Source organism: Leptodactylus fuscus, chromosome 2, assembly GCF_031893055.1.
Source record: "Leptodactylus fuscus isolate aLepFus1 chromosome 2, aLepFus1.hap2, whole genome shotgun sequence".
Classification (NCBI taxonomy): domain Eukaryota; kingdom Metazoa; phylum Chordata; class Amphibia; order Anura; family Leptodactylidae; genus Leptodactylus; species Leptodactylus fuscus.
In genome coordinates, this window is record NC_134266.1 from 101,354,200 (window position 1) to 101,374,169 (window position 19,970).

The 19,970-nt window shown below is 41.1% G+C and overlaps 1 protein-coding gene across 6 annotated transcripts in view; it reads right to left on the reverse strand.

The window, feature by feature from the left end:
• DCAF6 (DDB1 and CUL4 associated factor 6) overlaps positions 1–19,970 on the reverse strand; it is a 196,827-nt gene that overhangs the window by 22,193 nt on the left and 154,664 nt on the right. For 5 of the 6 annotated variants that reach the window (XR_012715055.1, XM_075264279.1, XM_075264275.1 and 2 more), the window contains 3 exons: positions 14,556–14,760; positions 13,483–13,524; positions 1,731–1,869 (listed from right to left, as the gene is read on the reverse strand). Coding sequence is in view for 5 of the 6 variants with exons in the window: in XM_075264279.1 (XP_075120380.1) it covers positions 1,731–1,869; positions 13,483–13,524; positions 14,556–14,760 (386 nt within the window). In the remaining variant the exon portion in view is untranslated. The remainder of the gene's footprint in view (positions 1–1,730; positions 1,870–13,482; positions 13,525–14,555; positions 14,761–19,970) is intronic. The other variant, XM_075264278.1, reaches the window with a different exon arrangement.

Sequence of the window (19,970 nt, forward strand, 5' to 3'; positions counted from 1 at the left end):
AAATCATAATATCTTTTGCAGGCTACATAGAGCAGCCTGCAAAAGAAAGTGACTGCAGACAGGTTGGGGAGCCTTTACAAAGCTGAAACTCCAGGGAAGTTCGTGTCTGGTCCTTCATCTACAGTCGTTCTACACCCCAGGGGTGTCAGGAATTCTGCAGCTACAGTCCACTCAGAGAGGAACCCTCTGACAAATTGGTTCCAACGCTATCAAAGAAATTGTGCTATATTCACAACCTAATCAAGTGAGGACCTGTCTTCTTTTTCATTTGTTTATTTCTACCAAAGGTACTACATGGTGGGCCGCTCGGTGTTGTTCTGTGTTCTCTTTCAGTGATTTTGTGGATGGATGAGACCAAATTAGAGCTTTTCGGTTTAAAGGAGAAGCTTCTGTTGGAAGCTCTGTTTGTAACAGTGCATTTCACCATAAAACCATCTGTGAAACACAATGATGGCAGTATCAGGACATCTGTATAGGAGATGAAACTCAAAAGCTATGGAGCCATGAGGCAAAATAATGACTCTAAGTATATAAGTACAAGTTGTTCTACCAAAGAATGGTTAAACAAGAATAAAGCTTAAAGTTTTGAAATTACTAAGTCATTGCTCTGACCTTATTCCAATAGAAGTGTTGTGGAAGGACCTGAACTGAGCATTCTTCGGGAGGAGCCCACCAACAAAACAGAGTTAGGCTTAGATATGGCAAAAAGAGTTAGGCTTAGTCTAAAGCCCTACTTAGCAGGCCGAAGAAAAAAAATCGCTGTGGGAAAAGCTGCAGCAGTGCTTTTCACAGAAAGCCGACAAAAGATTTAGGCTTAGTCTAAAGCCCTACTTAGCAGGCTGAAGCAAAAATCGCTGCAGCTAAAACTGCAGCAGTACTTTTCACAGAAAGTCCACAAAGATTTCCTCTGCAGACATTCTGCTTCCATTATACCTATAGGGAAACCTATATTTTCCACTAGCGGAAAAAAAGAAGCGACATGTCCATTATTCAGCTGGATTCTGCCTGAAAAAAGATCAATGCAAGTCAATGGGAGGCGGAAAATCCGCCTTGCGATTTTTTGACGCGTTTTTTGACACGGAATTGACAAAAAACGCCTCAAAAACCATGAGGCATTTTTAAGACAATAATGCATGGCTACATTTAAAAAACGCCTCTAAAAAACGCCTCAAAAAACGTGTCAAAAAACACCACACGAATTTTACTAAGCGGATTTTTCCTGAACAAGATCCTGACCAAAAAACTCTGTGAGCCTAAGGGAATCACATCAGATATTTAAAGCAAATGTTCATACTTTTGCTACTCACAAATATGTGATATTGGGTCTTTTTCTTCTATAAATACATGAGTCTAATACTTTTGACTGGTTTGTTTGATTTTGTTCTTTTTATCTACTTCAACGACTTGTAAAAAGCGAATTTAGTTTTAAGTCAGTTTTAAGACTTCAGGATCATTTAGTTCTCACTTGGGGTGAAGCAGTCAGTCACTGACAGTACTGCCCAGTGCATCATGGAGCTCACCACGGGCAGTATCCTTCTGTCACCAACCAACTGTACTAGGTCCAGGAGGCTCCCCAGGACAGAGTAAAATGCAAATAAAGTGCATTTTATTTCACTTCTCTGGCCCCCGTGATCCCCTCCTTTTAGATCTCAAAAACAACTAAATGATACCAAATGCATTTTGTGGACAACAATACTATAATCCACTACAATGACATTTTGATGTCCTACCATCGTTCGTGAGTTTCTGTGACCCTTGTACACAAGTTTTGAAGGTGGCTGGCGAACATTTTGCATGTCTAGTTCTTCCAGCTCTTTTCTTTCTTTTCTTCTTCTAAAGAGCTCTTGGATCCGAGCTGCAGCAGATCTCCTAAAATACAATTTAAAATATTATAAATAAAGGGAAAATTTAAAATAAAATGAAAATGACTGTAGAACTTGAAGTGTATTTCACTATAAGAACAAATAAAGTCCCTATTTGTCATTTAAAATACACTATAAAATAAAGGACAAAGCCCAAGAAATAATAATCTCTAGGTCATATAATATAATTAAAAATGTAGTCATAAGAAATTGAAAAAAATCAACCAAGTTATTAGAATTGGAAAACAAGAAATGTCATTAATATGAAGTCTTTGAGAACCCCTTTAAAGAGGACCTTTCAATACCTTTATACTCTAGCCACTACTGTTCCCAAGAAATCAGTACACTTAGCTTTGGTGTCTGATATACTGAATAGTCTCTCAATAGTCAGGTGGGAGCAGACAAGGTGTGTGGTTCTGAGCTCTGACACTGCCTGCCTCTAACTGGAGCTCTGAGTCATGTGCCCTTGCCTGACATAATGGTCACATGACCACTAAAAGGGGCCAGGAACTGGAAAAAAAAAGTACTGTTACGATGCCTCTAAAGATCTATTATGTCCTAATGTGAGCACAATGTTTTTAAAAAATAAATTAAAAAATGAAAGTAAAATAATAACAAAAGAAAAAAAAAAGTAAAAAAACAAAACAAAACACTTACATCACAGGTTTTAGCCCGCCCATGGTGACACACACTACATAAAAATTACCGTAATGGAGAGAACAAACTATTTTAAAAAGTTTTTTTGTAGCACTTTGAGTTATTAAAAAAAAAAAAGAAGTGAAAAATGTGAAAGAGAAACATTTCCCCATCCTACTTTGACATTTTCTTGTACATAAAAAAGAAACAAAAAACATGCAAAAATGAAAATGACATAAAAATAAAGCCCTATGTGTCATAGAAAAAAAGATGCAAATTACTATTAACCTGAAAGAAAAAAAAATGTTATTGCCCCCAAAACCGAATGTACAAAAAAACCTTAAAAATGTATCCAGTCCTGAACCAGAGAAATTGGCCCCATACAGAAGTGGTTAAACATATACTTTCATCGGATACATATAACAGATAAGAACTGTAATAATGTTCATTCACTATTAATCTAGCAATAACTATTAGGCTATAGTCGATCAAAATAGACAATTTCATCATTCGAATGAAATTTACGCGTATCTCCAGTTATAAACCACTTGTTGTTTACATAAGGTTCTGTTTCTATATCCAGCCTCACTCTCAGAGCTCTATGGGAAAGAGAAGACTGGAATAGAAGGCTGCAGTCAGGTAGTTTTTTGTTTTTTTAAATAAATAATCCTTTATTATCCAGAGGTACATATTTTCAAAGATTTCTATACATAATAGATATACAGTATATATGAATCACAATAACACATTTAACCCAGAATTCACCAAAAATGAATTTCCTTAGCTCATATACCCACAATTTACAAATATTGCACTGAGGATAACTGGGGTAAAGTCACAAAGTAGTAAGAAGCTTGCGAACAGCAACATATAAACGAGTGCGTTATAAACTGAATATAACAGAATATAGACAACATTGGGTTTTACCTTAAATTTTGCTTTCTTTGAGTCCAAGGCAGCACTGATGGATCTGAATTCCCGCCACTAATTCCTCATGGTACTAGTCCTTTTGTGTAGCAGTGAGACAGTTAATTAGCACAATTAATGGTATTTCCTTGTATTTTTACTGGAATATTTTTTAGTTAATTTTAAGTTAGAAGAGTATGCTGTGCTGACTTGGACTAAAAGAAAGCAAAATTTCAGTTAAAACCCAATTTGGAAACCGTATTAAGTGCTGCTGTGCTAAAGGATGGACCAACAGAGTATGTTCAAACGATAATGCTTGATGAAGGTGAGGAAGAGCTCCAAGAAGCAGCATTACAAATATCCAAGATAGGGCTGGATCACATTTGTGCCCTGCTCAGTATTGTAAGCGGCTATTGTCTTGTGGCCAGCAGGCATGCGCAATCGACTTTGCCCTAGGCCTAGAAGTTTGAAGCCAACCCCTGGAAGAAGACGCGAAGAAGACCAATTCCTGAAGAAGATGGAGGTAGCATTGGAGAGTTCTCTCGCAGCACTGGGGATGCCCCCTGTGCTGTTTGAACTCTGGGGCCCGCCCCCAGTGCTGCGAGAGAACTCATTTGCATACTGACGAAAACAGGATTATATACCGAATAGCAGACCGGAGAAACCATCTAAAGGTAGGAGACGAATAGCCTTTCTTAAGGATATTACTACATGTTAGGGGCAAAAAATGTTCTTTTATTGATAGGATCCCTTTAACCTATCATATGGTACACTGGCTTTGGGGATTGGACTATTGTGGCCTTGAAATACCGCCTTACTTAGTTTACCAATCTATTGGATTTATTCTGAGTCTCATCTGAATGATACTATGAAACCAGGGTATGTGGTCATAGGGTGGAGGTGACACATAGTTAATTTATATAATTTAGTGTTTAGGTACCTACTTTTCCGTTTCCCCTGCTATGACATTTTTGAGTATATAGGGATATTTGTCTATGGCTCATTCATTAGTTTTAGACATCATCATTAAAGGTCAATTTTAAGTGTACATTTCTTTATTTTGTTTTTGTTTGATTTTCTTTGTACACATATCTGTGATCAGCTAATGGGTATTTGTTAAGATGGCAGTGATATGCAGAATATATGCAATATGTTGAAAAATATATGGTTATCTGCATTTTTTCCCCATATTTACCATATTGTGAATTTTTTTTCAGTTTCTCAAGGAGTTGTAGAGAATAGTAAATAGTACCATTAGAAAGTGCAATTTTTCAAACAGACATTCAGCACAGGAATCGCTGACTTCAGCCCATCCCTTTCAGTCGTCTAGTCCACTACACATACCACTCCCCTTCGTGCGGCTCCTGTGGTCGATTGGACTACTTCCTAATCAGTCATTACACCCTCTCTTAGTCCCCTGTGGCTCAGATCAGCTCTGCCATCTGGTCTAAACACTTCATAGTGTTCCTGTCCCTCAAGATCCCAGACCTTAAAGACACAACTGGCAGGGGTGATATTAGTTCAATGATCAGAGAGTTTGAGTTAACATGCTAATGACCCAATCTCCCTACTGCTGTGCTGGGGGGTGCTCAAATGTATGCTCAGAGGTGTTATCATTAGGCATGACATATATCTTAAAAAGGAGAGGACAGCTTGGATCACTGCTTGACATTCTCAGTCATTACCTCAAAATGTGCCACAAGCAAACCGATGCCCAATCTAAAATTAATGAGCTCCTCAAAGCTAGGGAGAAACTCAGGGAATACCTGGTTGAAATGTATGTCCACACCAGAGATCGGGCACAGAAACACTACTATGAATTTGCTGACAAATACAGTCGCTCCCTAGCCTGTTGCCTCCACTCCCAGAATAATATGATTTATATTCGTTGCATGCGAGATAGGGCTGGTCGAGATGTCCATAATCCTGTGGACACAGCAGAGGCCTTTTGAACTTACTATCAGGATCTATATAACATACGTGGCCTGCTGACCTTGATGCGGGGTTCCTACAGGATAAGATCTGGTATTATCTTTGAAATAGCCCTGCCGCCTACTATTTCTGTCTCTGGATGAGCCTTTCACAAAAGGGAAGCTATCTGTGGTTGTTCAGTCATCCCTGTCGGGTAGGGTTGAGCAGATCTTGAGATTTCAGGATCGATTTCAAAATCTAATTTCCGATCATTTTCCAGCCGAACCCGATCGTGAAATTTGCTCGATCGCCGATCGGAATCCGATCTTTTCCGATCCCGATCCTCAACCCTAGTCAATGCTTCTCTATGGGAAAAGTCACTTGAGGGTTGAGCTGATCTTGAAACAATCTCCGACCTTGATCCCACTGGAAAAGATCGGGTTGGAATTCCGTTCGCGATCGTGAAATTTACTCGATCGCCGATCAGAATCTGATCTTTTCCGATCCCGATCGCTCAACCCTTCTGTCGGGTAAATCCCCTGGCCCTGTTCGTTTCATCCCTCAATTTCACAAACCCTTCCAGAATCTCAGGAGTCTGCCAAGTTCTCCAATTTTTTTTATGTGTAATTAGTTTTTATTAAAGATTTTTTAAACAACAACAATGACAGTGTGACAAAATCAACACACAAAAAACATGGAGGCTAACAGGCCCCCAAGGAAGAAAAAGCATAGAATAATAACTAGGATAGAAGGTGTTTGTGGCCAAACACTATGAAGGCATAAATGAGCAAGACCATAGCATCGTGAAGGTGGTCAAAGTCACAAATAGATAATTAGATGTACTTCACAATGTAAACAGGGCTCAGCGACATTTCTCCATTTTTTTTTTTTTAATTATCTGTAATGTCCATGTGCCTGTATGTCTCCCCTCTCCCTCAGACTTTCTGTTTTTCCTTTTCTCGTTTCCCCCCTGAGGCTGACAGATTTAAGCCACACCTGCACGTTTGTGTTTGCGGGTGCCCAGTTCCATGCTCTTGATGTGCGTTTTTAATTATCGTTCAGCTCTGACGCTTTGGCGTATTCAGATGACCTATTGCACCAAGTGTTTTCTTCCTCTAATTTGTTCTGTTACTCCTGTCTCTACTTCATTTACTGTTATGGACTCAAACAATATACAAAGCGAAGACTAACGGATCCGTTTAACATATACATGTACATTGATTAAAGATAAAATTTATGCAGTATAAAACCATTCTAACCATATGCTAAGAGGTACTTTGCAAAATGGCTATCCTTATGCCTTAATTTTATAAGTGAATTATTTGTTTATTTTCTTATAACAATAGAGAAACAAACAAAAAAAATCTTCCACACAATTTGAAACATTTAAAATTTACTGCATGTATTGCATTCCTCAAGCACACGATCACTACTAAACAAATAAGTTAGTAGACTCAGGGCTTGTTCACATCTCCGCCCATGCAGTACTCTGTGTCCAGTTTTAAAAAAAACGGTTTCGTGGCGGCAAGCATAAAACGCTCACCGGCGCACACGGCCGGACCCGGTCTGACAGCTTTCCGTCTTCTGCATGGAGAAGATGGAAAGCTCAGAACAGATTCCGGGCTCTAGTGGAAACCTAGCACCAGACACACTTAGCAAACTGACCTCAAGGAAGCACGCACATTACAAAAAAGTTTTGTTCTCTGAGTAACTGTTCGACTATAAATATAAATTTTTCTAGGCATTTTTATTCAAATATAGATTTTTACTTATTTACGGTATATAGTTATGTCATTGTGTAGTCATAATCTGATACATACACATATATAATCTATAATATAATACGTAACAAATATTTATGTACATCTAAGCTGTTCCTGTATGACTATTGTGGTGTTCATAACTGTGGTGTTCTTTAAGATCTACAAATTTGGGGTAAAGGAAGGAACTGTTCTAAAATGACAAATGAAGCAACACTTAGCAGAAACCTTTATTTACAAGGCTGTACCCACTATTGTATATTAACATGTGACCACTGCAGCCAGTAATAAATAATAATAATAATACATTTTATTTATATAGCGCCAACATATCCCGCAGCACTGTACAATTTGTAGGGTTCAAATACAGACAGATACATAACAAAGAACGTCATTTCACACAATGGGCTGAGGGCCCTGCTCGCAAGACCTTACAATCTATGAGTTAGAGGGGGTGACACAAGAGGTAGCAGGGGCGGCATTGCTTATACAGTATTCAGACAATTTTGTAATAGAGGTTACTGTCATTACACAAACAAAAACTTTATGAGCCGTCACTAGTGGTGTCCTGTAACATGTGGATGGAGCTTGGACAAATAAAGTTAGCCTGAAAAGACATCATATCATGTGGGGTAATGTGGGAGCGGGGACAGAGGAAGGTAAAATTTTGGGGATTCTAATTATAGTACGGAAGGGTTGACGTTAGAAATTGTGATAGGCTTGTCTGAAAAGATGTGTCTTTATTTTGCGTTTGAAACCGTAGAAATTGGGAGTTAATCTGATTGTGTGGGGTAGAGCATTCCAGAGAAGTGGTGCAACTCAGGAGAAGTCTTGTATACGAGCGTGGGAGGTTCTGATAATAGAGGATGTAAGTGTTAGGTCATTGAGTGAACGGAGAACACGGGTTGGGCGGTAGACAGAGATGAGGGAGGAAATGTAGGGAGGTGCAGCATTATGGAGAGCCTTGTGGATGAGGGTGATAACTTTATATTTTATTCAATAATGAATAGGCAGCCAATGTAGCGACTGGCACAGACCCGAGGCATCGCTGTAGCATCTAGCCTGATAGATGATCCTGGCCGCTGCATTCAGAATAGATTGTAGAGGGGAGAGTACGAGAATGAATCAGAGAGGCAATAAGTGTATCTCTGGTAAGGAAAGGGCGTATTCTGGAGATGTTTTTGAGGTGGAGGTGACATGAATGTGCGAGTGATTCAATATGAGGGGTGAAGGAAAGGTCTGCATCAAACATAACCCCAAGGCAGTGGGCATACTGCCTAGGAGTTATAGTAAGGCCTGAGACTGCAATGGATATATCAGGGACAGATATATCAGATGGTGGAAACAGTAGTAGTTCAGTCTTAGAGAGATTTAGTTTCAGATAGAGCGAGGACATGATATTAGAGACAGCAGAAAGACAGTCACTGGTGTTCTGTATGAGTGCAGGGGTGATGTCATGGGAAGATGTGTATAACTGGGTGTCATCAGCATAAAGATGGTACCTGAAGCCAAATCTGGTGATGGTTTGTCCAATGGGGGATGTGTAGAGTGAAAAGAGCAGGAGGCCTAGGACCGAGCCCTGAGGAACCCCAACAGCAAGGGAAAGAGGGGAAGAAACAGAGCCCGCAAATGATACACTGAAAGTGCGGTCTGAGAGATAAGAGGAGAACCAGGAGAGCGCAGTGTCGTTGAGGCCGACTGAGCGGAGCATAGTGAGGAGGAGTTGATGGTCAACAGTGTCAAAAGCTGCAGAGAGGTCCAGAAGAATAAGAAGAGAGAAGTCACCATTGGATTTAGCCATTAGGAGATCATTGGAGACTTTTGTGAGAGCCGTTTCAGTAGAGTGCAGAGCGCAGAAACCAGATTGTAAGGGGTCAAGAAGAGAGTTAGCAGAGAGATAGCGGATTAAACGAGAATAGACCAGGCGTTCCAAAAGTTTAGAGATGAAGGGGAGGTTAGAGACGGGTCGATAGTTAGCAGCACAGGACGGATCCAGGGAGGGTTTTTTCAATAGCGGAGTTATAACAGCATGCTTGAAGGAGGATGGGAAGATTCCAGAAGAGAGAGAGAGGTTAAATATTTTAGTAAGGTAAGTAGTGACAGCAGGCAACAGAGATTGGAGAAGGTGCGAGGGGAAGGGGTCACTACTGCAGGTTGTAGGGCGAGATGAAGAAAGTAGCTGAGAGACTTCCTCTTCTGTAACAGGTTCAAAAGCTGAGAATAGACAGTCTGAAGTGCGGTTGGTGAGGGGATCAGTACTATGGTAGGTGTGGGAATCAATGCCACCTGGGGCTTGGGCAGTTATTTCCTGACGGATCTTATCAATTTTATCATGGAAATACGTGGCCAGGTCATCAGCACTAAGGTCTGTGAATGGCGTCTGCACCTTGGGTGTGAGTAAGGAGTGAAAAGTTTCAAAAAGCCTTTTAGGGTTGCTGGAGAGAGAAAAGATGAGAGCGGTGAAGTAGTCTTATGTTATTCTTGTGTTTCAATAATTAATATAGTATGTTGTTCAATAATTAGTATGTTGTTTAAATGAAGTAATCCATATGCAAAAATTAATTTTCGAATTTTGTAATTCTTCAACCACTTGCATCAGTGGATATCATGAATCTGTGAACGAAAATGATCAATGGCTTTCTGGGCCACATCACCTTTGCATCCACATTTCTTCTCACATATAAATTATATCAGTCAAGTTTTTTTTGTGATGAGATCTTGTCACAATTATTATGCTTCCCTATACTATATGTAACGTAAGTACGAGTTTAAGTGCTCCCCATATAATAAACAAGTCTCTGCAGGGCATTTCAACCACACTAAATCACTGTAGGCTCCTCAGGAGGAACAGAAGTATAATGCGTAAGAAGCTAGGGAATAAGAAGGTCCCAATATTCTATAATTGCAGGACAGAGGGAAAGTAGCAGGCAATTCTTCTACCTTTTACACCTTTGCCAATGCCAATGGATGTAAAATTCATGTGTAAGACTACATGCACATGACCATAGTGGATTTTACGATCTGAAAAAACCTCAATTGTAACCTCAATTGACACATAGGCTACTTTTTATCACGGTAAATGACATGGCTTCACAACTGTTATGAATTTATGTTCATATACTATATTAAACTTCTCTTGTTCGTTCCAGAATATCTGGTCACAACAGGATACATATTGTATTCTCCAAAGCCTTTAGGTTGTGGACAAGTTTCCTTCCCTTTCTTCTTTTCCCTTTCCTACTTCCCTTATATGTGCCCTCCCCTGGCTATTTTTTTTTATTTTTAATTATTAATATTTACTAGCTGGTACCCGCGACTTCGTCTGCGGTGATTGTAGAAGTGGTAAATGCAGGCACGGGTAAGGTTTTAGTAGTGTGTAAAAGGTATGTCATATGAAATGTAACTTTGTATCTTGTTTTTTATGTAATTCTGAGAATACGTGAGACTTTTGTGTTGAAGTTGATTTGAATTTCAGCTGCTATACGGTGTTGTGAAAAACTGTACATAGTGTCTTTGGGACAGAGGTATTTCAAGTTAGTATACTTCTATAAATGACATTGTATGATTTGTTATTTTCCACCAGTACATGTAAGTTTTGGGCACAGGATACTCTTGAGCAAGCAACATAAAGTTGTCCATGTGAGAAGCATGATGTGGCCAAAAGTATTCCTGCTACTTTCAGCGTTTGTCCTTGGGATTTATTAATGGTCACGACTCATTGTAAAAGCCAACTTAAAGGGGTCTCCCAAGAATATTATCATATCTATATTTGTAGATAATTAAGAGTTAAACATTTTTGCAAATATAAGTAATTAAAAATTCTGCAAAGTTTTAAAGATTTTCTCTAACCTTCTTAGTGGTGACAGTCTGTTATCTTGATCGGTTGCCAATGGTTACGACCACTAATGCAGAAACTTTCTATGGTCTGGGACTTGTCAGGAGCTCAGCCATGATTTTCTTATTGTAGCTGGGTTATCAGGCAGGGATACTACATGTATGAGAAGATATCCCGGCCACAATAAAGAAATCATGGCTGATTTTCTGACCTTAGAAAGTTCCTGCATTCATGGTCATATCCACTGGCAACCGATCAAGACAACAGACTGTGACCACAAGGTATTTAGAGAAAATCTTTAAAGCTGTGCAAAATGTTTAATTACTTATATTTGCAAAAATGTTTAACTTAATTATCTACAAATTTAAATAGAATTATGTACATGGGAATACTCCTTTAAGGGGAAATTGTAGTCGTTTGATTTGAAATGGGAAATTATTTGGGCTAATTTGAATGCGTGGGATTAACACACTGTCACCTGTACCTGCTCCTGTAAGAATAGTGGCTTGAATGATATTTGTTCCTAGTTGTGTGACACATAGCCTCGTGCCATTACACAATCGAGGTGCATTCAAATTACGCATGAGTAGACCAGGAACGCCAATCTTCAGTTCTAGTTTATGTGAAGGGACGCCGTGTAATTCTACAGTGTTGAGGAATTCCACAGGGTGTTCCACAGGGTGTCGCGGATAGTGAAAGGGGTGGAGGGTCGGCAAACATGGCTGCTCCGGAGTGTAGAAGAAGTAGCCTCCTGGAGTATCGTTAAGGTGAGTGGCAAAGTGGTAAAGTATGTGTAAATGTGATTGTGTGGGGTTAGGGGCTAGGCTGTAGAGGGCAATAGGAAGTTTAGTGGTTTGCTATGGTTGAAAGTGTGTAAGATTGCAGAGATGGAGATGTGAGTTTGGGTTTTGTGGGGGTCCTGGGAAAAATGTATGTGCGCTATTGTGACGAAAAGTAGCGTAATGCATAATCCAGTGTAGTAACTATGTTTGTGGAAACCTTCAGCCAAATCGGTGGAGCGGGTTTTGTGTGATTGAGGAACAAACATCCAAACACACAAACCTACAAACATCCAAACTCACAAACTTTCACCTTTATAAAATTAATAGGATTTATGTGTTATATATGTTTTCATTATTATATTGCTGATTTATATTTCTGATATTGTTCCCTATCAGTTACTGGGTTGTCCAGTTGTTTCTCCTTCCCCCCTGTTCATTACCTGACTGCTGTTTTACCATTTTTTTTCTTTTGTTAATCGACAAAACTTTAATAAAAATTATAAATTATAAAATTATAAATTATAAAAAATAAAAAAAACTGCTCTTGCAAGCAGGACTTTCTCAGCTAATTGGAGTTTGCTGATAAAGCCAGGTCTGTCATCTCTCTATGTAAACACACAGATAACACTGAGTCCATTGTGTACGAACTTTTGATTATTATCTGATTTGCTCCAGGCAGCGTGTTGAGACAATCAGATGGGAAAACCCCAACAACACACTCATTATATAGTGTCCCAGCGAGCTGCTGAGAGGCCAGAGCAACCACAGGCAGGGTGCGAGGAACAAGTTCAGCGGCAGGCCAGCTTGAGAGCTGCTGAAATGCCAGAGTAGGAGGATCATCGTCGGCAACAACTAGCTCCTTATTTGGGATCCCAGTGAGCTGCTGACATGTCGGAACAATCACGGGCACAGCACAAGGAACGAGTTCAGTGGCAGACCAGCTTGACAACTGCCAAAACGCGGGAGCAGGTGGATCATCAACGCGCCCAGAGAGCTGCTGAGATGCCAGAGCAACCACAGACAGGGTGCGAGGAACAAGTTCAGCGGAAGGCCAGCTTGAGAGCTGCCGAAACGCCAAAGTAGTCAGATCATCGACGGCAACAACACGCTCATTATATGGCATCCCAGCAAGCTGCTGAGATGCCAGAACAATCACAGGCACGGCGCAAGGAACAAATTCAGCAGCAAGACAGCTTGAGAGCTGCCGAAGTGATGGAGCAGGCGAACTATCGACAGCAGCAATTTGCTGAATATAAGCGGATCCAACAACACGCAGACGAAGTCTCAGGCAGAGACTAGTATACTAAAAACAGTCATGTGCATGGACCCTTATATGTGGCTTTGTTGCACATTTTGGATCAGATTTACCACAAAATTCACCCTACACTTTGCAAGGGGTGAAATCTGCGACATTAATTGACATCGATTTGGTAGTCATCCTATTTATCAAAATACCAATTGGGGAACATAGCATTTCATGCATTTACAAACTTACATATTACTTGCACATGCATGCTCATACCCAAAAATGGAACTCAATTTTTTTTTTTTTTTTTTTTTTTTTTTAACATAGTCCTTTGTTGCTTTTCACAAGCAACAGGTTAGGGGGAAGGGGGCTCCATTTCTGCATTATACAGGTGGTTAAATGAATTTTTCGAGAGGCATGTATGCTCATTTGTTAACTTATGATTAAATGCCAACCTTTTATGCTAGCTTTTCATTATGGTTTAAAACTCATGCAGCAAACGTGTTAGTTAAACCTTACCAGTCATTAAATTTATAAAGGTTACCTTGTTAATCTATCACTTACTGATGTCCCTCCGACACTTAATCTGTCAAGATGAGAAGACATAATTTACTTAAATCATTTAAAAAAAAAAATAACTTCACACTTGTTAATGTATTTACTATTACTATAAATATAGGCTTCAGTTTCATTTTGTGTAATATTTGTATTGTATTAGACTACGATACTGATGGCCTTTGTGTGATCAGTGGGGGTCTATCTAGTGGCACCGATGCCAGTAAGCTGTTTAAATACCCAGTGTTTTCCCAGGCAAAGCATATTTAGCAGTATTTGTGCCTGGCATTGCAGGTCAAACCCATTTACTTGCATAGTATTGAGCTGTAGTGCTGAGCTGAGCTGCAATATCTAGAACTTCTAAAAGTACAGAATTGAGAGAACTATGCCTGGTCAACAATGAAGGAGTCACGACTCAGGGTTCCCAAGAGTCAGAAACCCAATCAATCAGATATTTATTCAAATCATACTGTAGGCTATAAACACTTAAGTTTATGGTCTATATACATAATTGAAAACATATACATAGGGTATACATGTTAAATCAAATAGGATATTCATTACTGAGAATGCTGCTGCTAAATCATTAGTGCAGGTGAAAATTTCATTAATTTCTCCTCCGATCACAACACTGCTTGTAATTTACCATTAAGTGTACCTGCAAATGCCTATTTGGAGGACACTGTCAAAACCACCATTTGCTGGTGCTCTCAGTCTTCCTGTGTCTTATTGAACATCAAAAATTAAACCACCTTACTTAAACCAACATTTTGGGTCATCAGAAAAGAATATAGCAGCTTGATTTCACTGTAAATGCAGGGAAAAAAAAAAAAAAAAAAAAAAAAAGATAGACTGCCTTTCAAAGGTTTCAGAAGACAGTATTTTCTGAATAATACGCACCTTGCTTGGCTCATGCATTTCTGATTGGAAGTGCAGGGCATAGGAGATGCATTTGAATACTGTCCAGTAGCTCACATGCATCTTCCAGGTCCTGCAGTTTCAGGGAGACTGGAGCTGCCATTAAAAGATTGACTATTAACACATACTTTTTTTTCTACTAACCTGTTTTGCGACTGTGCTCTTGGTGGTAGCCGGACTGTGTCGTCATCACTGTCTGCTTCAGGGTGCTCAGAAGTTGCAGCATGAGGCTCTGTTTGCAATAGATTTTGAGACATTTCAGGAGGAACATCCACACCTGAGGATGCATTTGTTGCCCCTTGGTTTTCATTAGTGCTGCTGCCTTGATCAACTACGTACTGTACGGCAGCTGAAAAATAGTTGTAAAGTATAGATCAAATTTAATGCAAAGTAAGAGGTTAGATTTATAGAATTGTAGTTACAGTCAGGGTCATCGGTGAAACCCGGATGGTCCACGTGCTTTTAGGCAGGGGGCAAAGGGGCCCCCAGAAACCAGAGTCATCAGGTCTGGCCCCTTATTAACCCCTTCCCGCCGATGGCACTTTTTGTCTTCCCGACCAAGCTCGATTTTTCAAAACTGACATGTGTCACTTTATGTGGCAATAACTTTGGAACGCTTTAACTTACCAAAGTGATTTTAAGATTGTTTTTTCGTAACACATTGTACTTCATGTTAGTGGTAAATTGTGGTTGATATGTTTTGTGTTTAATTATGCAAAAATTGGAAATTTGGTGGAAATTTTGAAAAATATGCATTTTATAAAGTTTGAAATGATGTGCATTACATACAGATAGTCAGACCGCCAAAATTATATCATAAATCTCATGTCCCAGATCTCTGCTTTATGTCGGCATCAAACTTTAGTCACCCTTTTAATTTTTACAGACATTATAAGATTTACAAGTGAAACAACAATATTCAAAATTTTCAAGAAATTTCCAAAACCGATTTTTTAAGGGACTAATCCAGTTATGAAGGCGTTTTGAAAGACCCTTGTATTAAAGCCCCCCATAAATCACCCCATTTTCAAAACTGCACCCCTTAAATAAGCCAAAACAACATATACCTAGTAATTTAACCCTATAAGTGCTTAACAGCAGCGCCGTACTATTACGGCGAATGTCGGGAAGGGGTTAACAGAAAGGACCCCATCGTTATGTACGACAGAGCCCCTTTCCAACAGAAGCCTGCCCAGGAGAGGTCTGTGAAAATAATAAACAATTTTACCCACCTCTCCTGATCATCCTGAGATCCTACTTCATCTGAAAGCCATTTCTGGCCTGTAGCTGACATCATGCGCTCTGTGCAGCATGCTGTCAGCATGCCTCACATGAGTGATGAGGACCAATCAGTGATGAGGCCTTAGTGGTGATGTCCAGCACATGACGTCAGCTGCCGACCTGAAAAAGAAGCCGGCAGAAGCGGGAGCAACTCGAGGATGCCCAGGAGAGGTAAGGCAAGGTGAGTATAACTGTTTGTTATTTTCCCTCACCTCCACCTATTCATCCAAACGAAGGGCTCACCTGAAGTGGTTTGAGGCTCTGGGCTGTATATTATACTGTGTGGGGTCACTAATAACCCCTTAAGGACACAGCCCAAAAGTATGTTAAGGACCAGGCCTATTTTTTCAAAACTGACATGTGTCACTTTAAATGGCAATAACTTTGAGACGCTTTAACTTACACAAGTGATTTTGAGATTGTTTTCTCGTAGCACATTATACTTCATGTTAGTGGTAAACACTAATCAATATTTTTGTATTTACTTATAAAAAAATAGGAAATTTGATGCAAATTTGGAAAAAATTGCAATTTATAAAGCGTGAAATTCTCTGCTTTTCAGGCAGATAGTCATACCACCCAAATACATGAATAAACATTATCTACAATATCTCTGCTTTATATTGGCATCATCTTTTGATTGTATTTTAATTTATTTTGGACGCTACAAGGCTTACAAGTGTAACAGAGATTTTCCAGATTTACAAGAAAATTGTCCAAACTCATTTTTTAGGGACCGCTTCAGTTCTGAAAGGAATTATAAAGGCCTATATAATAGAAACACCCCCAAATCACCCCATTTTCAAAACTGCACCCCTCAAATTATTCAAAATAGCATTTGGGATGTTTGTTAACCCTTTAAGCGTTTCATAAGAATAAAAATAATATGGAGGTGAAATTCATTTTTTTCACTAATACATTCATTCAGACCTAAAATTATCACATTCACAAAGGGTTAAACTAGAAAATGCATCTGACAGTTTATCACGCAATTTGTCCCGTGCACAGAAATACCACACATGTGGGTGTAAACTGATTTTTGGGCACATGGCAGTGCATGGAAGGGAAGGAGTAACACAGGGCGTTTGAAAAGCAGATTTTGCTGGAATAGTTTTAATGCGCCATGTCTCATATGCAGAGCTCCTAGAGTACCAAAACAATGGAAACCCCCCAAAAGTGACCCCATTTTAGAAACTACACCCCTCACAGAATTTAACAAGGGGTGTAGTGAGCATTTTGACCCTACGGCAGTTTCACAGATTTTACTAACATTGGAATGTGTCAATGAAAAATTACTAAAATGTTCCTTTATCCCCAAAGGTTTCACTTTCACAAGGGGTTAAAGGAGAAAAAGCCCCCCACAGGTTGTTACACAATTTCTCCTGAACATGGAAATAATCCATATGTGGCCATAATCTGCTGTATGGGAATATGGCGGGGCTCGGAATGGAAAGAGCCCTATTTGGCTTTTGGAGATTTAGAGGTTTGGAATCTGAACGCCATGTCATTTTTGTCATGAGCCTGTAAGGTACCAGAAAAGTGGAATTCCCAAAGATTTACCCATTTTGAAAGCTGCACCCCTGAAAGAATTTACCAGTGGGTGTAGTGAGTATTAGTATAACAGACGTGACTGCACAGCGGATGGTGAAAAGTGAACATGTAAGCTGTGCGGACGACATTGCAAACAGCAAATTCCCTACTATGTTCCAGTAGCTCCTATGATTAGGGGAGTCACTCTGTGGGTCACTTTGGGGGTCACTTCTGGTGCTTGCACAGCTTATATCAGGGGTCGGCAACCCCTGGCACGCGTGCCAAGACTGGCACGCGAGGCATATTTTGCTGGCACGGCAGCCAGCCTGCAACTTTCATACACTAAATTGAGAGAGAGCGTCTCTTCAGTGCTCTGGTAGAGCTGCGGTATAGGACACGCCCCCTTCTCTCACTGCCCACCAATCAGAGGTGAGCCTCTCACTGCACAGGATAAGGGCTCCCTCGACCTGCTGTTACACATGAGGAGCTCCTGCCGTCTACAGCCCTGAGGAGGAGAGGAAGCTCCGGGGAGCAAAGTGAAAGCAAACACAACACTAGGTACATTTGTGTTACTAATAGAGATGAGCGAACACTAAAATGTTCGAGGTTCGAAATTCGATTCGAACAGCCGCTCACTGTTCGAGTGTTCGAATGGGTTTCGAACTCCATTATAGTCTATGGGGAACATAAACTCGTTAAGGGGGAAACCCAAATTCGTGTCTGGAGGGTCACCAAGTCCACTATGACACCCCAGGAAATGATACCAACACCCTGGAATGACACTGGGACAGCAGGGGAAGCATGTCTGGGGGCATAAAAGTCACTTTATTTCATGGAAATCCCTGTCAGTTTGCGATTTTCGCAAGCTAACTTTTCCCCATAGAAATGCATTGGCCAGTGCTGATTGGCCAGAGTACGGAACTCGACCAATCAGCGCTGGCTCTGCTGGAGGAGGCGGAGTCTAAGATAGCTCCACACCAGTCTCCATTCAGGTCCGACCTTAGACTCCGCCTCCCCCGGCAGAGCCAGCGCTGATTGGCCGAAGGCTGGCCAATGCATTCCTATGCGAATGCAGACTTAGCAGTGCTGAGTCAGTTTTGCTCAACTACACATCTGATGCACACTCGGCACTGCTACATCAGATGTAGCAATCTGATGTAGCAGAGCCGAGGGTGCACTAGAACCCCTGTGCAAACTCAGTTCACGCTAATAGAATGCATTGGCCAGCGCTGATTGGCCAATGCATTCTATTAGCCCGATGAAGTAGAGCTGAATGTGTGTGCTAAGCACACACATTCAGCACTGCTTCATCAAGCCAATACAATGCATTAGCCAGTGCTGATTGGCCAGAGTACGGAATTCGGCCAATCAGCGCTGGCCAATGCATTCTATTAGCCCGATGAAGTAGAGCTGAATGTGTGTGCTAAGCACACACATTCAGCACTGCTTCATCAAGCCAATACAATGCATTAGCCAGTGCTGATTGGCCAGAGTACGGAATTCGGCCAATCAGCGCTGGCTCTGCTGGAGGAGGCGGAGTCTAAGATCGCTCCACACCAGTCTCCATTCAGGTCCGACCTTAGACTCCGCCTCCTCCGGCAGAGCCAGCGCTGATTGGCCGAAGGCTGGCCAATGCATTCCTATGCGAATGCAGACTTAGCAGTGCTGAGTCAGTTTTGCTCAACTACACATCTGATGCACACTCGGCACTGCTACATCAGATGTAGCAATCTGATGTAGCAGAGCCGAGGGTGCACTAGAACCCCTGTGCAAACTCAGTTCACGCTAATAGAATGCATTGGCCAGCGCTGATTGGCCAATGCATTCTATTAGCCCGATGAAGTAGAGCTGAATGTGTGTGCTAAGCACACACATTCAGCACTGCTTCATCAAGCCAATACAATGCATTAGCCAGTGCTGATTGGCCAGAGTACGGAACTCGACCAATCAGCGCTGGCTCTGCTGGAGGAGGCGGAGTCTAAGATAGCTCCACACCAGTCTCCATTCAGGTCCGACCTTAGACTCCGCCTCCTCCGGCAGAGCCAGCGCTGATTGGCCGAAGGCTGGCCAATGCATTCCTATGCGAATGCAGACTTAGCAGTGCTGAGTCAGTTTTGCTCAACTACACATCTGATGCACACTCGGCACTGCTACATCAGATGTAGCAATCTGATGTAGCAGAGCCGAGGGTGCACTAGAACCCCTGTGCAAACTCAGTTCACGCTAATAGAATGCATTGGCCAGCGCTGATTGGCCAATGCATTCTATTAGCCCGATGAAGTAGAGCTGAATGTGTGTGCTAAGCACACACATTCAGCACTGCTTCATCAAGCCAATACAATGCATTAGCCAGTGCTGATTGGCCAGAGTACGGAATTCGGCCAATCAGCGCTGGCCAATGCATTCTATTAGCCCGATGAAGTAGAGCTGAATGTGTGTGCTAAGCACACACATTCAGCACTGCTTCATCAAGCCAATACAATGCATTAGCCAGTGCTGATTGGCCAGAGTACGGAATTCGGCCAATCAGCGCTGGCTCTGCCGGAGGAGGCGGAGTCTAAGGTCGGACCTGAATGGAGACTGGTGTGGAGCGATCTTAGACTCCGCCTCCTCCAGCAGAGCCAGCGCTGATTGGTCGAGTTCCGTACTCTGGCCAATCAGCGCTGGCCAATGCATTCTATTAGCCCGATGAAGTAGAGCTGAATGTGTGTGCTTAGCACACACATTCAGCTCTACTTCATCAGGCTA